At 36.9% G+C, this 19878-nt stretch overlaps 1 protein-coding gene and 1 pseudogene across 1 annotated transcript; one reads left to right on the top strand and one right to left on the bottom strand.

Annotated features, from left to right (window-relative positions):
* Nucleotides 1–15943: 15943 nt before the first annotated feature.
* LOC141417072 (U6 spliceosomal RNA) lies at nucleotides 15944–16041 on the bottom strand (annotated as a pseudogene).
* Nucleotides 16042–18138: 2097 nt separating this feature from the next.
* Nucleotides 18139–19077, top strand: LOC109679980 (olfactory receptor 7G2-like). Its single transcript, XM_020155010.2, has one exon. It carries the CDS (start codon nucleotides 18139–18141, stop codon nucleotides 19075–19077), a length of 939 nt encoding a protein of 312 aa, XP_020010599.2.
* The last annotated feature ends 801 nt before the right edge of the window (nucleotides 19078–19878 follow it).

Genomic DNA, 19878 nt, shown 5'->3' on the forward strand with positions numbered 1-19878 from the left:
GCAACATTTACTTGAGGTTGTCTTTTCTCTAAGGTATGTTTGGGCAGCATTGTGTAGACTTAGATGGCTGTAACTGCATGATTTTATATCTTGTTCCTCTTTTCTGTTCAATTCATCTACCTGTCTATTTCAAGTCAGTAACATGCTCTTTTCTATGATAGCACTTTCAGTCAGGAACTGTGATACCTCTAAGCATTGTTCTTTCTGGTCAGGATTGCCTGGGATCCTTAGGGTCTTTTGGGATTCTATTTAAATTTTTGAATGCCTTTTCCATTTCTGTCAAGAATATCATTTGAATATTGATGATGATTGCATTGAATCTGTAGATCAAATCAGTTGCATAACAATTTTCAAAATGTTAATTCTGTCAAACCATGAATGTGGGAAGTCTTTCAATCTTCTAGTTTCTTTTTCACTTTCTTTCTTCCAAGTTTTGTAGTTTACATTGTAGCAGTCTTTAGCCTACTTTGTTAAGGACATCAATGTTCTTGGTGGGTTGTCCAAGTAAAAGGTATTTTTCCTGAATTCCTTCTCGACATGTTTGTACTTATACAAAAGTTACTCTTTTTTGTTTGCTCATTTTTATCCTGCTATCATGGGTCATACTAAGTTTTCAAGTCTAGATTCAGGATCTTTCAAATAATGTGGAAATAGAGGACAACCTTATCTCATTTCATATAGGAAATGCTTCCAGATTTTCATCTTATGTATAATGTTGGCTATAGATTTGTTATGTATAGATAATGTGATATTAAGCAATGGTTCCATTTCTATTTAATTCAGGGCTTTTATCAAGAAGGCATGTGGAATTTTGACACAGGGTAATTTGTCCTATATTGAGTTTATTGTGTGATTTTCCACTGATTTTTTTATGTTCTGAATTACAGTTACTGATTTAACTATGTTGAGCAATAGTTGCATTCCTGGAATAAACCCAACTTGATCATGGTGTATGATATTTTTAATGTGTTGTTGGATTTCCTTTGCTACTATATCATAAAGTATTTTTATGTCTGTGTTCATTAAGGAGATTTGTCTATAAGGATCTTTTTAAGATTGCTGTTTTGATCTTTTCTTGTTCTGTTGTTGCATTGATACTGGTTTCAGACAGTAATTTTGGTATTCCTTCTCTTTCCATTTAATGGAATTGTTTGAGGAAAATTGTCAATAATTCTTTTATAGTGTTGTAGAGTTCTGCAATGAATCTATGTGGTCCTGGGCTTTTCTTGTTGAGATACTCTTTGTTATTACTTTAGTCTTATTTCAGATCTGTTTGAGTTCTTCATATTCTCTTGGTTCAGTTATGATAGGTCATATATATGTAGAAATTCAGAAAATTCTTCAAGGTTTTCAATTTGTTGGAATATTAGTTTTTTTAAACTATTCCCTACTTATAATTTTAATTTCATTGTTATTGGCTTTAAAATTACCATTTTACCTCTTATTTTATTGATTTGGGTTTTCTCTCATTCTTTTGATTAGTTTGCATAAGTTTTATCAATATTTTATTTACCTAGCAAAGCAATACTTTGTTTTATTGATTCTTTGTATTGTTCTTTTAGTCTACATTTCTTTAATTTCCCCCTCATTTTTATGATTCCTTCATATCTACTCATTTTTTGTTTGGTTCATTTTAGTTTTACAAAGACTATGCAATGTGTCATTAGTTTATTTATTTGATATATCTCTCAGGATTTTTTTGTCCAGAATGACCTCAGACTTCATCCTCCAATCTAATTTCCCAAAGTAGCTGGGAAAACAAGCTTTTGTCACCACCACTTGACTTATTTGTTGAGATGAGGGCTGATCTCAAACCATGAGCATCTTGATGTCTGACTCCAAGTAGCTGCAGTAACAGGCACGCAGAGCCACCACTACTGGCCCGCATTTCTCTTTTTTAAGGTGCAAACATATATAACTACAAACTGCCCATGTACAATTCCCTTTGCTGAATCCAAAAGTGTACAGTAAATTATGTTTTCATTTTCATTTAATTCTAGGAATTTTTAATTTTAGTCTGGATTTCTTCAAGGACCCAAAAATCATTCAAAATATGTTGTTCATTCTCTATGTGTTTATATGCTCCTTTATTTTCAGTTGTTACTGATTTCTGATTTTATTTAATTTTGCCCTATTAAAATAATTTTGGTTTTTTGTATGTGTTAAGACATGTTTTATGGGCTAAATATGGTCTGTTTTGGAAAAAATTCCATGGTCTGCTGAGAAAATTGTGTATTCTACAACTGTTAGATAGAATATTTTGTAGATATATGTTAATTCCATTTGATCAATTGTGTGGTTTAATTCTGAAAAATCTTTTTTTTGTAGTGGGGCTTGAAGTCAGGGCTCCACAACAGAAGTCTCAACTTAAGCACTTTTTGCACTTTTTCAGAGTGTCCTATGCTTTTTCCCAAGGTCAGCCTTTGGTGATGATCCTCTACTTATGGCTCTCAACTTCTGGGATTACAGGCAGGTACTACCATGCTGAGACTCACTGACATTCAGTACTTCTCAGTACTTGCCTGGGATGGCCTTTAAGCACAGTCCTTCTGATTTCTGCCTCCTTAATTAGCTGAGATTATATGAGTAAGCCATGTATTGGACCTTCTGAAATTTCTTTGTTGATGTCTAGTCTGGATGACTTATCTGTTGCTATGTGTGTGGTGTTGAACCCTCTTAACATTACTCTATCTGGACATATCTGTCCCTTTTTGTCTGGTGGTGTACATTTCATGAAATTTAATACACAAAAGTTTGATGTACACATGTTAATTGCCATTATGTATTTGTGGCCATTTGATATGTTGAGCCTTTCAGTCCAATGTTCCTTCTAATCTAGTTTGGCTTGAAGTTTATGACATTTTTAATGGGCAGAGATCAAAGTACCACTTCAAACTGACATACCTATTTCTTGAGTTAATTCAGTTATAACCCGAGTTGTGGGTATTCTTAATGAAGAGATGTGTGTAGAAGGCACAGAATGAAGTGAGGAATAAAGGACTGAACCAAGACTTGAGGATATCAAACTTTGGAAGAAATCTTTGTCACATAGCATGAAAGTGAATAACCCCCAAAAGTGCAATAATAACCATAGGATGGTGATTACAAAAGACATGGGAAGAGCATGGTTACAAAGGAGGTGCTTTACACTTGATCCATGCCTCCAACTGTTTTTGTCTAATTATTTTTGAGATAGGGTATTCTTTTTGTCTGAGCCCTCCTAGACCATGATCCTCCTATTTATGCTTCCTGCAGTAGTGGGATGACAGTCACACACCACCATTCCCTGCTTTTCTGTTGATATAGGGTCACAGGAACTTTTTATTTGGGGGGACTGGCCTGAAATGACAACACTCCTGATCTCAGCCTCCTTCATTGCTTGGATGACAGATACACACTACAGCATCTAGCTAATTATGGCGATGGGGTCTCACAAACTTTTTGCTCAGACTGAACTCAAATTGTGATTCTCCTGATCTCCATCTCTCAAGTATCTAAGATTATAGGTGTGATCCACTGGCACCAGGTAAGAAGAGTATTATTTGTAGAATGGAGTAGTCGTAGAAAATTTCTAAGGAAACAAATCAAAGTTACAAAATATATATTAGGCAATCTAATTATCATCTAATTATCTAAAATCACTGACAACTCTGACAGTTCTGTATCCATGAAGGCTGGAAAGTAGAGGTCATATTGAAATATGTTAAATAGTGAAAGGATTATGAAGAAATGAAAAGCTTGTTATTACATTGTTTTTTCAAATTTGAAAAGAAACAATAATAGAAATTGAGAAGTAAATGAAGAGCTGATTGGAACACAAGACAAGAATTTAGTTCATTATGAGACTTATTCAGTCCTGGGGATATTTCTCAGAGTTAGAGTACTTGCTCTGCATATATAGTCTATAGTTTTGACATGCAGCACCACAAATATAGATGAGAGAAATTTGATATTCTTTGAATGTTAAGGATAAGAGTATAATACAAGTTTAAGAGTATAATACAAGTTTCTCTTGAGAGTAAAGCTAAAAAAGAAACAAGAAATAACACATTGAGTAATATTCCTGAGAAAACAAAAATGAATTAGACAAGTGGTTTTTAATTAGGGCGCATTCATCCTCATGGAAATATTAGGCAATATTTGCTGCCATTTTCATGTCACAACAAGAGAAGATTTCATTGATATCCAGTGGGTAGAGTACAAAGATTTTTCCTGTGACCCCTATAATGCACAGGATGCCCTGCCTCCCATAACAAAGGAACATCAGACTCCAAAGGACAGTGATACCAATGAAGGAAAACTGTAACAAATATAGGAAGTATTGGCATTAGGGAAAGAGGCAAATATCTTCTTATTTGTAAGTTGAATGAAAAAGAAACTACAAACTTATTGAATTGCTTGGTAACATTTCTTTGAAATGTAGCATAACTTACTATTCTCATGGTACAGGAAATTCAGAGACAGTGGCTAGTGCCATTGGTGGAATTTCAGCACATAGGATAACCAATATCTAAGATGCAAACATTACTTTTAGCTACAATCAGTGAATCCTGATGGTCTCACCATTACATGGAAATCCATCAGTTCTGTTTCTACAAGAAAACTAAGTTATTTTTGTTTGTGTAATCCAGGCATAGCAATATTTCTTACAGTTAATTTGTAAATAATGATTTCACTATACTTTTAATTATATAAGAACAATTTACTGTTATCTATAATATTTTGACAGTTTGCTTTTAGCATGTTTTCATGTAAATATCGACATTCAAATTACTCCAATTAATACATCTGAAGAACAGATTTTCCCATTGACTTCAATGTCAATATTTTTTTATTTCATCACTTTCCCTAAAATGAACCATAGAATGAAAAACAAATCATTCTTGGTCCTTTGGTTGCCTTCTGAGTATATGCACTTGCAGGCATGAAATATGGCAGCTATACAACTATTCTATTTTTCTATGTCCCTGAGTATATACATTTCATCAGAATTAAATGCTTCCTCCTCCATACAGTAAGTACAAAGGAAGGGGAATGAGTAGCTTTGTGGAGGACTGGGCAGGAGGGACTAAAGGGAAATGAGGTGGACATGGATCTAGATAAACACCTGAAGACCCACATTGGCTCATGTGTGATTCAATGTCCCTTTGGATTGAGGAGGAAGAGAGTGAAAGGGACAGAAAATTTAGGAGTGAGACTTCATTTAACATCATTTTGTTAATTATTACTCTGAGAAACATAACCATTACAACTTCCTCAATTTTAATTTTCTAGTCTAACATAATTGAAACTATATATTCATTTTCTCTGGAGACCTTACTATCTTACTTCTTAATACCTTTGCTTTTTCATGACCCTGTTTGTGCTCCTAAGAGGATAACAGATGTTGAAAAATTCCACTTTGAGTCACAAGTTAGTCATGAGTAATTTTCTTCATCCTATAATACATTCATTTCCTCTGAAATGGAAACATTTCATGGTAATATAGACCCTCACAACTCAACCTTCATCTCAAACATATACTGTGGATCAAGGACTTCCAATAAAATGCTTACACCACCCTCATAACTAATTTTTATATCCCTCTGTTTGGTATTAGAGAGAATAAAAGGAGAATACAAAAGAATCCTCCACACAAATAGCCTAGAGTCATTCTTTGAGAAAATGATTCTGTCTCTAAGCATGTTATTTCTCCCATTTCTTGTTTCACATATGTTGAGCCCTGCAGATAGAGGAAGGTAATACTGTAAAGTTTCTCAGGCCAGAAGGAATGACATACATTTCTTGAGTTAGAGATCCTTTAATTCCTTGAAATTGGATCATACAACTTAAGAAGCAAGCATGAATTGAGAAGTGAAGATAGCTGGCTATGCTGGTCTTGTTGGAGACCAATTGCAGTACCCTTGTAGCCTTTGCTCCTGGCAGGGTGACTCTCAGAAGTACTGGGAGGAGGATGGGATCCCATCAGAAGCAGGTCTGAATGTCAGACTGCTGGTTCAGGTACTGAGCAACTTCAGTCCCAGGAAGTATGTCCAGGTCCTGGACTAGGAAAACTAAGGCACAGTCCCCCCCTAAATAACAGGTATGGATCCTGCTCTGGCAGGCAAAGTAAGTTCTGTTGGGTGCCTTGGCTCCTTTTACCAAATCAGCACAGCATTTCCCTTTTCCAGAGCATTTAGTTTCTCCAATTATTTGGACAGCCGGGCCTGTGAGGCAGGTACTGTCAGGCTGAGTAGAGTTGTCCATGCCTAGCCTATGCATTTCTGATATGTTAGTCAGGCCCACACTGGCATATGACACTTCTCTGGCCCTCAGACAAATCCAACAGTCTTCACCTAGTTTAGGGTCTGCTTGCTGTATTAGTTGATGGCTGCTGTTTGCTAGGGTCATTATCTTAATGAGAGGGGTGTCAGGGTGTAACAGGGGCTGATTAGTCTCATCCAAGGAGGTGGGGAGTATCTGCCCCTGTGCCCAGGGGTCCAGAGAGTTGGCTTTACTGATTGGGAGAGAGTGATTTGCTGTTTTAATATCAAGTCTAATGGTCTTTAAGACTGCTATACTTTCCCAATTATATTCAAGGAACCATCCCAGTCCAAAGACCCTAGCTCCCCACCATTGGGGTTCATCTATTGTTAACTGGAAATGGTCTTCTTTTCCTTTGCCTTGTTCCCTGGCTCGCTCCTCTTTGTTGTGGTTGCTGGAGGATAGCCTCTGAATACTGACACTCTGGCCTTTGGTTGGGGCCCCTCCTAAGCTACAGAGGAGGCAAAATCAACACATGACCAGTGTTTTAAAAAGGACCATAAGGGCCCCCACAGTCATTCCAGGTCCATGGTATTCGGCCATACACATTGGATAAGTGATCTTTGAATTGGCCAGAGCACACCAGGGTGGTGGCCCTACGTGAGCTATTGCTCTGACTTCTGAGCCTAGGCACTACCTAAAGGTGACAACACAAGGGACTGACAAGGCACAAGTGTTGTGGTTAATTAATGTTGTTCCTTCTTGTCCTTCTAAGGGTCTGACCTCCCATACTAGCTTATTGAGGAAACCAGTAGGGCCTGGGGGCCTCACTTGTGAGTCAGTCATTATAATAAAATTGTCAGTAGGATCAGTAGGTCTGTCTGACACCTCATCGGAGCTTCCTCAGGTCAAGGTCTGTTTTAATAGCTTGTCCGGATTGGCTCGAGAGCTCCACCCCTGGCCTGGATCTTCTGCTGGCTTAGCATTTGTGTGATGGATCCACAGTTTTAGTCCTGCAACCTTAAGGGTTGAAGGAGTGTTTAGAATAACGTGATAAGGTCCCTCCCATAGGGGGTCTAGACCCCCTCTAACTGGGATTTTGACCCAAACCCAGTCTCCCAGGCTGCATGGGTATAAAGGCTCCAGGGTCATGGAGGCCGGCTCTGGATGTCCTAGTTGTCGAACAATCTCCCTAGAAGCATGTACTAAGCTTCTTAGGAATTTGTGGAGGCCAATTTATCCATACTCTCAAAGGTCTCCAGCCTGCCCAGATATTAGTGGTGGCGACCGTCCATATAGGACTTCAAAAGGAGAGAGGCCGTATTTTCTGGGCATGCATATGATCTTGAACAGGGCCAAGGGCAATACATCTGGCCAGGGAAGCCCTGTTTCTTGACACTGTTTTGCCAATGCTGTTTTAATAGTTCTGCTCATCCTCTCCATTCAGCCTGATGACTGGGGGGTGATGCCAGGTATGCAAGTCCCAGGTCAAGCCAACTGCATGAGATATTCCTTTGATTACCTGACTGACAAAAACAGGCCCATTGTCTGACCTGATGCTGCTAGGTACCCCAAACCAGGGAATGATTTCGTTGTCTATCGTTCTTGATACCTCTGCAGCCTTTACCATGTTGGTGAGGTATGCTTCCACCCAGCCTGTAGAAGTGCAGACCACCACCAGAAGGTACTGATAAGTTTTGCTTGGGTGGATCTCAGTAAAGTCCAACTCCAGATGTTGGAATGGGTAGACTCCCCTCTGTGGATGAGTAGTGGGGGCTTGGGCCCCTGTCCATGAATAAATTGAAATACAATAATAGAACGCATATACTCTGTGCCCCTTAATCTACTCATATTTCTGGCATCCTGATAGTGATTATGGAAGGAAAGAACTTGGAATTTCCTTTCAGTTTTCTAAAGTTTTCTCTATTTGGCATCCAAATTTTACTGACCATGTGAAATGACATAGAGCATAGGACTTAGCCAAATGTCCTGAAATTACCTTTTCATCTTGACATTTTTGTACATAACACTGGTAAGTCTGTCCTCTTCCTCTGTATCATCATTTCTTCTCGTTTGAACAGATTGTATCCAGATAATGTCCAATGGCTATGAATTACTTTTAATAATGAAGATAGTAATGATAGTTCATGCATATATTTTCTGCTACTGATGCAATGAAGTCAGGATGATAACAAGTTTGATGACAGCCTGGGCAAAGTTAATGAAACCCTGTCTCAACAACAAGATAAAAATAGCTAAGGACAAATCTCATTTGGTAAAGCATTTGTCTAGCAATCACAAGGCTCTTGGTTCAACCTCCAGAAAAGAATAAAGAATGGAAAGAAGGAAGGAAGAAAAATTGTTATGCATTTTTTTCTTCTCAAGTTAGAGTCTCATTCTTTTCTCCATTTCAACAATACTCCTCCAAGAAGATCTATGTACTCACTGCCCTCAATTCTTTTTTTTCTGATTTTCCTGAGGTCTATCCATACCAGTCTTCCAACAAATTTTGGTACTCATTACCTTGAAACAAAAAGTACTTCCTTGCTTATAAATTCATCAAGCACCTTGGCTTTAGGCCACTCACATATAATTTTTTACTATTTTTGTCATAAAAATACATAGTGTTTCTTCATTTTGCTATTTTATTTGACATACATGGAAAATTGACCTCTTTTCTTAGCTCATTGAAGTCTTTGTACATTTTATCTATTATTCCTGTTGTTTTGAATGTTCAACAGTTTAATGTTTACACATAAAAGCAAGCATAGAAATGGGGTCTGAGCTGCATTAAGGAGAATGCTCTGACTCAGCAGGTGATGAAGAACTGATTTATATCCCCACTTTTCATAGCTCTTGTCTGGCAGGTATCTAATGAATTTTGATAGGGATATTTTGAGGGTCTGTATTTTCCTCCAACTTCACTATTATTGGGACACACTTTGAGATCTGGAGTGCTCTGCTGTCTGGCACTCCAGCTTGCAGACACTTGGTCATGTACAGTGTATGAATTCACATCCAGGTGGCCTATGGTGGCTCTGCAGACAGGAAGATCTCCATGTTCTCCTCATCCTCCTCCTTGTCATTGTCCAAGTCACTTATCTCTTAATCATCCTCTACAACATGAAAGACAATCACATTAAGTAAAACAAGACAAATAGTTTGTCTTTTTGAAATAAGATTCAGAAATTCAGATATTACACATTTTCTTTCATTTTTGGAATTTAGATTTCTTTAACCATACATAGATCCAGAAGGAGAAATATTTGAGAAGAGTAAGGAAAATACCAGGAGGAGGAGAAGGACAAGAAGTTGTGATGGGGTGAAATATTCAAAGTACCTTATATGCATGCATGGTATTTCATAATAAAACCCACTATTTTGTACAATTAACATACAAAAAGAGGATATTTTCTATCATTATACCCACATAAATAAGACATATTTTCACACTAAAATAAGAGCCAGGCCTCTTATTCAGATATCTTCAGATATCACAAAATGGATGCTTTACTTGAAATTAATAACGATTTTTTATACAACTGTTGTGTCTGCTGTGCAAGGTTTGTGAAATGAAAATTGTCATAAATAATGGAAAAAAAATTAAATTTGTATACCTGGCCTCAGGGAACAGGAATTCAGCCATCCTGAATTTTTCACCTCCATAGTCTTGGTCTTTAAGATGTGTATCCTAGGATTAGAAGGAGAGTAAAATAACGGATCTAATGAGGACCTTTGGATATTGACCACCCAGGAGATCAATGCTGACAATAGGAATCTATGTGTCACCTCACTCAATGGCACTGCCACAGTCAAGAGGAAATACTTGTTTTTCTTTCAAGAAATGATCATTTGTGACCCTTGATTCATTTAGTCCATCTGCACTTCCAGAGGACAGGTCTTCATTTTCCTTATTCAGGTAGGATATTCAACATCATTCTTCTTAAAGTCAAACTGGGAAAGAAATCCTTAGGTAAGTATGCACAATTGAGGATGAACGCAAATTTCATCCTGGAGGAAAAGTGAGAAGAAGAGATCCATTAGATGATGAATAAATAGTCTTCAATGCTTCGCCTATCAACTATCTCTTATTCTCCTGATATTCTAATAAATTCTGCAGTGCTATGCATCCAGTTCTCAGGATGTTGATTACAACCTCTCCACAAGAGGTGGTCCATTTCTTTTGGAGAAGTGAGCCCTGTCTCAAATGTGATGATGTTCAAAAAATACTTTGGATATTTACTTGTACTCTTGTGCTAAGGTTTGGAATGGGATTTTGTGCATATACAGGTTGCCACAGATTCTATAAATATATACCATAACCTGGATATTTTAATAAAAAATTACTACCTGACAGTTCTGGAGAAAAAATTCTAAAGATCATGGTGGTTTTCTTACACATACCCATGTTATACTGTTACTGTTTATCTAATGTTATTATAAATATTTTAATCATATTATTTCCATTAGATTCATCCACCGTATGGAAGCTAGAAACAAAACAGCTATTTCACAATTCCTTCTTCTGGGACTGAAAGATGATCCAGAACTGCAGCTGTTTATCATCAGATTATTTCTATCCATGCATCTTATCACTATTCTGGGAAACTTGCTCACTATTCTGGCCATCTGCTTGGATGCTCACTTCCACACCTCTGTGTACTTCTTTCTCTCCAATCTTTCCTTTACTTTAAATTCAAGCACAATCCCAAAGATGGTAGTGAACTTCCAAGCAGAGGGACAAGACATCACTTACACAGGATGCATTGCCCAGGTCTGGTTTGTCTTAGTTTTGGTGGCATGGAAAATTGCCTCCTAGAAGTGATGGCTTATCACTTCACTTATGTGGCCATCTCTCATCCAGTTAAATACACAGTCATCATGAATCCCTGTCTCTCTCTGTGTCTTGCTGATTATGGTCTCATTGTCCCTTACTACTGTGGATGCTCTGCTCCATAGCCTGATGCTGTTGTGACTTTCACTCTGTGGGAGACCTGAAAATCCCCTTCTTCTGTGATCATCAGGTTCACCTGTTGTGATATCCTCAGTGACAGCATCCTTTATATGTTGCAGCTTGTCTGTTTGGTGGTGCTCCACTTTCTGGAATCATGCTCTCTTATAGTCACATTGGTTCCTCTAGCTTGAGAATGCCTTCATCATTAGGAATGTATAAAGCCTTTTCTACCTGTGGTTCTTATCTGTCAATTGTCTCCTTATTCTATCGGACAGCTTTTGGAGTATATATTACATCTGCTATTTCTGGCTCACCCAGGAAGTCTGCAGTGTCTTCAGTGATGTATTCTTTTGTCCCTCAAGTACAGAATCCCTTTATCTACAGCCTGAGGAACAGGGACATGAAAGAGGTCTGTAGGAAAATAATTGGTAGGACACCTCTTTACAATGATGTATCATTTTAATTGAACTTGTATTTCTAGAGTTAATTGAGTTTAATGAATGGCCAAATGTTCTATAACTAAATTCTCCCAAAACAATAAGATAACATAATGAGAGGGAACATTTCAGCTCAGCTTCAATGTGGTATTCCTTTATGTCTAGGCCTGTGATTTCCATTCTCTGAATGCAATTTAGCTATTTAGCTTTGTCAGAGGAAGAACCCAAAGCAGTAGTTGTGATTTCAGCAAGTGTCTTTGTGGTGCACTTTGATAAGATAACTAATGAATGAGGTCAGAGCAGAAAATTTTTAAATAACATTTCTAGTAATACCTGGAGATTAACTTCTACACCCTAGTGTCAATCCTTTTGTATGGATAAGAAATGGATACTATTACCTTTTGAAGCAATTACTAAGACCTTTTATTGTCAGTCTATGTTATGAATAAACACCATCAATATTCAGCATTACTATCAATAAAATTGATATAGATTATATCAAAGATTTGAGATGGTCATGACATGTTTGAAACACATCAGTGAAGATGTCTTCTTTCTTAATAAGAAAGAAAAGATTAAATTAAAATGCTCAAGCAAGAAAAAAGTTCCCTTTCAATTCAAGAACTTCAGAGGTAAAGAATGTACTGAAACAGAGAGAAAAACTAATTCATTCAAATTCCCATGAAGTGACCTTAACCAAACATTGTGTCTTATTCACATCCCAAGTTGATAGAAACGAATGCATCTATCAGACTTAGACATGCTGGTAGACGCAACAGAGTACCCACTTTTAGGTGACTTGATAAATAAGTTTTCCACAGATCAACCAGATGTATTGAACTATGGATCTCAAAAAATATGAAGATCCTGTCTTATTAACTTTGATTAATTTATGTGACAAATGGTTGAATGTTAACTTTAAGGAACAAAGGAATTTTTAAAGGAAGATCTTTTCCTTATCTGGGCAGGCTCTAAATGTAATTTCATGTGATTTTATAAAATATACCAAACTGGAAAGGCAGAGAACAATGAAGGAGGCGTTGTAACCATACTGCTTTGGAGCTGGGTTTTTGCTGTGTTGGTTTACTGGGGGTTTGTTTCTTTGCCTCACACCCTTTCTCTGGGGCAAGTTCAGTGATCCATCAGCTGGTCCCCTGCTGTCAGCATGTTCTGATGGTTTGCTGAGCATTTTTCAATTTTGCAGCGTTGTTTGACTTTGGATGTTGCTCACTGGCTCAGGAGATGATCTTTTTGGACTGCTACCTGCCCTATTTCAGGCAGAGGCTTACCGCTGGCTTGCTCTTGGCCCTTCTGCCTTTCTAGCCTTTATTTCCTGAAAGTTCACATGAAGATCATCTCCTTGTCCTTCCCTCTGCCCCAGTGCACTTACAGCATTCTTCCCCCTCTGCTGTGTGTTAGTTTTCAGTTCCTTTTTTATTGTTCAGATTTTGTTTTGCTTTGTTTTGTTTTGTTTTTTGCAGGGCTTGTGGTTAGTCTGCCTAGAGGGCTATGCTGGTTTTTCGCAGGCATGGCTGAGAGGAATACCACATGACACTTGGTGCTCACCTGTTGGTCTGCCTAATGTCTCCCAAGCAGTTTTGGAGCCAGTGTCTGGTGGTGTGGGAGCCCTCCTGTTTTCTCAGTGTAACATGGCATGGAGAAGCTTTCCAAGAGCTAGTCGTTCAGGGTATTGAAGGTTTGATTCTTCTTGGTGCTCTATTTCCACGAAGTGTAGTTCCAGCATCTCAGGAATATTTTTGATTTACAGTGCTCATGCTGTCTGCTTCTGCATCCTAGTTGCCATCCTGGGTCCTCTTTTCTTAAACTGTTTTGACTATAGCCTTCACGGGCCTGTGGGCAGCAGAGATGTTTCTTTCCTGCACAACAGGATTGCTTTACCTTCCCTACAGCCTCCAGAATTAAGCTCCACAAAATAATTTTGAAGCCATAGAAAAAGATTGGTGATATATCTCCATGACAGAACACTTGCTTAGCATGGGCATAGCCCTTGGCTTTATCCTAAGCACTTCCACGTTTCTTCTGCACCTCCTCGTCCCAGGTGGTGGTTCCCAGCCCATAGTGTTGCTATTGTTAATAAAGCTGTTTAAATGTTCTGTTCCAAATCAGTGATAAGGGAAGAACAGAACCTGCCTGGAACTGAAGGAGATAAGGAAGTGGGGGAGGGGGACAAGGTGGCAAAATGACCCAAACAATATGTGCACATGTGAATAAATGAACAAAAAAATAAAATAAATAAATGTTTTGTTCCATGTCGTCTGAGGTAAATAAAGGTATGCAGGACATAGTATTTCATGCCTGTACTCAGGCTACTCAGGAGGAGTTTTTGAGCTCATAATGGTTATAAATGTAGTGGGAATAACAGTACTTTGTATTTTAAGAAAATACTGCAAATTTATTCTTTTGGATGTTTTCTTTTTCATGTGCTTTATGATATTTACTTGATGCAGAAAAGTGCTTAGCTTTTAAATGGCTCAGGTTTTTAACATATTCTCTACTGGTATGTGCTCAAAGCATTCTGATATTGAATCTTCTACTTGTTTCAATAAGGGATTACCTTATTTTTAGGTATTATTGTTCCCTATATGGCTCATTGAAACAGTCTTTTTTATGAGACTATCATTTTTGTGTATTTTATATATTACTCATAGTTTAAATGAAAGGATGGTGAAGAAAGAAATGAAAAGACACACAGAAATGAATGCTGAAACAATATATATTTTATGGAACAAATTGATAATATTATGTTTTTGCAGTATTGGGTTTGAACTCAGGGCCTAAACCTTGATTCATTGCACCAGCTCCTTTTTCCAGTGGGTTTTTTTGAGATAGGGTCATCTGAACTATTTCCCTTGGTTGGCTTCAAACCATGATTCTCCTGATCTTGGATTCCTCGGTAGCTATGATTACAAGCATGAGCCACCAGCACCTGGCTGATTCAAATATTAAAATGTTGAGTTCCTTAAATATAAAAAGGCTCTAAATGAACCCTAATAATAGATTACCATCACTACCTATTAACTGTTACTTTACATCTAGTCAAATCTGTTGAGTTTATGAAAAAAACAAGACAATACCTCATTCCTTATAACTCTGAGAGCTGTGAGAAGACACCCTCTTGAGAGAACCTACTGATGGAATTTGATATACTCAGGGATACTGGACACAAAGTGGCTTTGAATTGCAGCAAGGTAAGAAGTTAAAAGGAGATGGGGTAGGGAACAGGCTGAATTTAGGTGTTTGAAATTGAATAAAATATTTAAATTGAAGAACCATAATTTCAATGCAGAGCCCCATAATATGTATAAGCTGGAGGGAGTGAATTCAATGTAGGTTTTACAAAAGTTCTTACAATGTATCAAGTATGTCATATATAGTGATATATATTCAAATATAACATGAATTAGTACTTCTTAAAACATGAAATAGGTTGATACACATTGGTTTATGGTTAAAATTGAAGTCTGGAAGTTATTTAGAAAATGTTACATGTTATGTCATCAAGGAATTAGAAATTGAGGTGAAGGAATCAAGGGAAAGAATTGCATGATGTAAACTTGGCTTCTGGAGTCAGGGGAGAAACCACTCTTCTATGTTCTTTGTTTCTAGGAATGTAAACTCCTGGGATCATGATACTATACAATTTCTTGTGTAACAAGGAGCTATGGACATTGAGGAACACAAGGGATTTGTAGTCTAAAAATAATAGGCTTGTGATCACCTCACTCCACAACCCTACCCCAGTGAGCAAGCAACACTGGAGCCTACTTCTAGAGAGATGCTCTTCCTTGAGAAGGTGCCCAAGACTCAGATAGCTTGTGAGCATTTAATGAGAACACATTTTCTATTGTGAACATTTGGAAGGGATGTTCAACACCATTCTTCTGGAAGACAGCCAGGTAACAAAAATTCTCTTTGTTGATGCTTTGGAAGTGAGGTTATATTTATATATCTTAGTTATTTGCTGTCTAATTCATTTCACTGTTGTATATTTATTCATATATCCATGTCAAATTAACATTAGTGTTATTGGTATATACTCCTCATTTTTCTAAATGAACAACTCATAAACATTTGCCCCATATAAAATTTATCATGCCAGGGATGTTATCTTCATTTCTTATTTCTTCAACTGCCCTGACACATTGCTACCTTGTAAGTAATGAATGATCTCCCATCAAACCATTGATGACAGACAATAAGAAACAAAACAGGAAGTATGCGTATAAGAGTCCCATGAGCAAATCAGTGTTCTATTCTGAGTGCTTTTGCTGTATATATTTATTTTTTTTAAATTATGGAATACTTAATAAATTTACATATCATCCGTGAGCAGGGACCATGCTGTTCCTCTTCTAATTTTAGAATATGTGCTACTAAAGTAAGCACACTGTACTTATTTCTTATAGTGTATCAAGCCACAGTTTTTTCAAGATTTACTGAAATATAATTGCATATATGTTGGATATACATAAAGAGTGCAACATAATGATTTCACATGTATATACCTTTTAAAATGATTACCACAATGAAGCTAACTACCACATCTATAATGCAATTTCCATAGTAAAAATAGGCCAACCAGGTTCTAATAGAGTTGAAAATTTTTCCCCTTAACAATGTGTATGCTGAAGCCTGGATCACATTCAGAGTGTGTAAATCCAATATTTAAATTAATGTTAATCTGTGTCTTAACTACTTCTATTTCTCTGAAGTGAGAGGACTTCTCTACAATCACACACCTACCAACAATGCTGATCATCTTATAATTATCTCTTCTGCATAAATCTGTTTTATCTTGTTCTATTTTCTGAGGACCAGCAAATCATTTTTACTTTCATGTGTTTATTACTAATTGACACATTTAATTCTTTCTCTAAATATTTGTTTTTAAAAATGATCTGCTACCTATTGCCTTAAAAGAAGGTTTCCCTTTGGAAGAGAGAAATATCACAGGTAACGTTGCCTCATTTCTGATAAATTGTGAAAGGAGATCACTTGTATTTACGAAGGGGAGCATGAACTTTAACTTTAGTGGCAACATTCTGTAGTCTTTGCTGTTGTATACCTGGAAGGATAATATATACATAATAAATGTAATTTCATATGAAAAGGTAGAAAAACCTTGAAAAGCAAGGAAGGTTTAGAGGTTTTTCTCAGTAAAAAATATTAAAATTACAAAAGTTCCTTATTAAAACCAAGTGATCATTAAGGAATGTCAATTCTGTCCTTGCCTGAAGTTTAGTAGAGATTGTTCAAGAGAGTTAAATGAACAGTTAGAATATATGAGGTCTTACCCAACCTACAAAGACCTGATGGCATATTGCATATCCAGTACTTGACCGTAACTTACCTAAGTATCCCTGTGGACACAAGGGGAGATGGCAAGAATTCACCAAAAATTTCCAATGATTTTGAGGCAAAACAAAGTTTGTGACCAATTGTTCTGGAAGGATATATCCCATAAAGCCATTCTCATCTTTTTGTTTGTTTGAAGGCCTGAAACAATTGAATGAAAATCCATTCCTTATGCTTTATTTTATTTCAGACATTTAGCACAACTCATGAAACATAATTGGCTATCAGCAAATTTTGCTGTTTTAGTAACAGAAGAAGAAGAATGAACTGTGGCAGACAAGAGATAAAAGAAAATATAGAAGAAGAAAATTTGTAAATATTCATTTGATTTCAGAAGAGACAAAGGAATTTTTGCATTTAAATGTACTGGTTATTAATATATAGCTTTTGCCAAAATCAAATGGAGGAACCACCGTACTGATTTCCATAGTGGCTACACTAATTTACATTCCCTAGAATATATCTGAAGGAGTACAACTCTGCGTACAATGCAGATACCTGCACACCTACACTAATAGCAGCACTCTCCACAATTGCCAAACGAGGGAAATACACTAGGTGTCTATCAATTGATGAAAGGATTAAAAATGTGATCTATGTGTGTGCCTGTGTGTATGGTTCTCAGACATAAAGAAAAATGCAATTATTTCATATGCAGATCTAGACTTAAAAAATAGACATGAAGGTAAATTGGTGGGACCAGTAGGTGGTTAAAAGTGGAAGGAGGGGTAAAAAGAGAGGGTGAATGTAGGGTAGAAAAGACCTAAATACTTCATATACATATATGAAAATGGAATGATGAATTCATTTTTTAAAATGGGACATATACAGGAAAGAGTTGTGATGGGGTTTATTTGACCATATTGCAATATATGCATATGTATCATAATGAAATCCATTTGTAGTTAATATATAATTTACAAAAATAGAATATATAACTACTAAGAAGAGGAAAAATGGAGAACTTGTTAAATCATATATTTCTGGTCTTCATGCTCTGAGTGTATCAGCAATAAGGCTGGAGTGGAAAATAAGAATTTGCATTCGTAACACTCTTAAATGTTTCTGCTGCTGTCCATTTATCTCATTTTCTATTGCCCCATCTTTTTTATCAGATTTGTCAACATCATGCAAGCTGTAAATCAAACAGCTTTTTCACAATTTCTTCTTCAGGGACTGACAGATGATCCAGAGCTGCAACCCTTACTCTTCTGCTTGTTCCTGTCCATATACCTGGTCACTATCCTGGGAAACCTGCTCATCATCCTGGCTGTCAGCTCTCACTGCTGTCTCCACACTCCCATGTACTTCTTTCTCTCCAATCTGTCTTTTAATGACATCTGTTTGAGTACAACCACAGTCCCCAAGATACTGGCAAACATCCAAAGACAGAGCAAAGTCATCAGTTACTCAGGCTGCTTCATCCAGGTCTACTTTGTCTTGGTTTTTGTTGGATGGGAAAACTTTCTCCTGGCAGCAATGTCTTTTGACCATTATGTGGCCATCTGCCATCCACTTAGGTACATGTCCATTATTAATACACAGTTCTGCATCCTGCTAACTTTTTTCTCTTCATCCATTAGCATTGTAATTGCACTGCTGCACACTTTAATGTTATTAAATCTGTCTTTCTGCACAGACCTTGAAATCCCCCACTCCTTCTGTGACCTTACACAGATCATTAAGCTGGCCTGTTCTGATACTTTCATCAATAACTTGCTTTTATATTCTGTTGCTAGTATATTATCTGGTGTTCCTCTGTCTGGAATCATTTTGTCTTATGTTCACATCATGTCCACTGCCTTAAGAATGCCATCATCAGAAGGAAAGTACAAAGCATTTTCTACCTGCACTTCTCACTTGTCAGTTGTTTTCTTGTTCTATGGGACAGCTTTTGGGGCATATATTATCTCTGCAATTACTTACTCCCCCAGAAATACTTCAATGGCTTCACTGATGTGTTCTGTGGTCCCTCAAATGCTGAATCCATTTATCTACAGTCTCAGGAACAGGAACATGAAAGAAGCCCTGAGTAATCTCATGAATAGAATAGCTTCTCTTTTATGATGTCATTTGCTTTGGTATTCTAGAATAAGTCAAAGTGACAGGATTGCTTGAGAGCCATACTAACAGAAACTTAAACCACTACATCTTTCTCTAAAATGACCAAGTCAGGTAGTTATTAAGTATATTTTAACCTGTATTGTAACTTGCCATTTTTTTCTGTTTTTTTGTACAATTTTGTTATTTTTATCACATGACTTGAAACACTGACTCTAGTATTAGCAAAATTTATGAATGCTCACAAAAAAGTTGGAGAAGGTGGACAGGGCAGGGATAATATGTACACAACTCAATAGTCATACTTTAAAACAACATCCACCTGATTGTATAGTTAAGGCTGACATAATATTTTTGAATTACTCCTACTGTGAATCAAAATATTGCATCTCAAGACTTGTTTAATAGCTACTGGAACTTGATATACCAAATCATATCCTTCTGAGAAAGGAAAATCCACCACACTCAGTTTTTTCATGTATAAAATTGGCATAAGATAACATCAATGATTGTGATAGTTGTGAAATATTTGACACCAGTAAAGATGGGATCAGCACTAAAAAGAAAAGAAACCCTAATATTAATAATCTAAAATAACAAAATGTAGCCTTTAATTAAATTAACTTTAGAGCAGATAACATACAGGAATATAGAGTAAGGCTTCACTCAGTCATCTATAAGGAGTTCTCAATTTAGGACTGGTTTTTCTCCAGCTCATCAGCTCACAGTAGCAAAGGTAGGTACCAGGTCCCGCTGATACACAATGGCAGAGACAGGAAACTGAGTGTCCTTTTCTGATCCCATTGA

Source organism: Castor canadensis, chromosome 14 (genome assembly GCF_047511655.1).
Source record: "Castor canadensis chromosome 14, mCasCan1.hap1v2, whole genome shotgun sequence".
Lineage (NCBI taxonomy): Eukaryota > Metazoa > Chordata > Mammalia > Rodentia > Castoridae > Castor > Castor canadensis.

Excerpts from the sequence above, each read along its gene's own strand:
- LOC109679980 (XM_020155010.2), top strand. The coding sequence starts at position 18,139 with ATGCAAGCTGTAAATCAAACAGCTTTTTCACAATTTCTTCTTCAGGGA.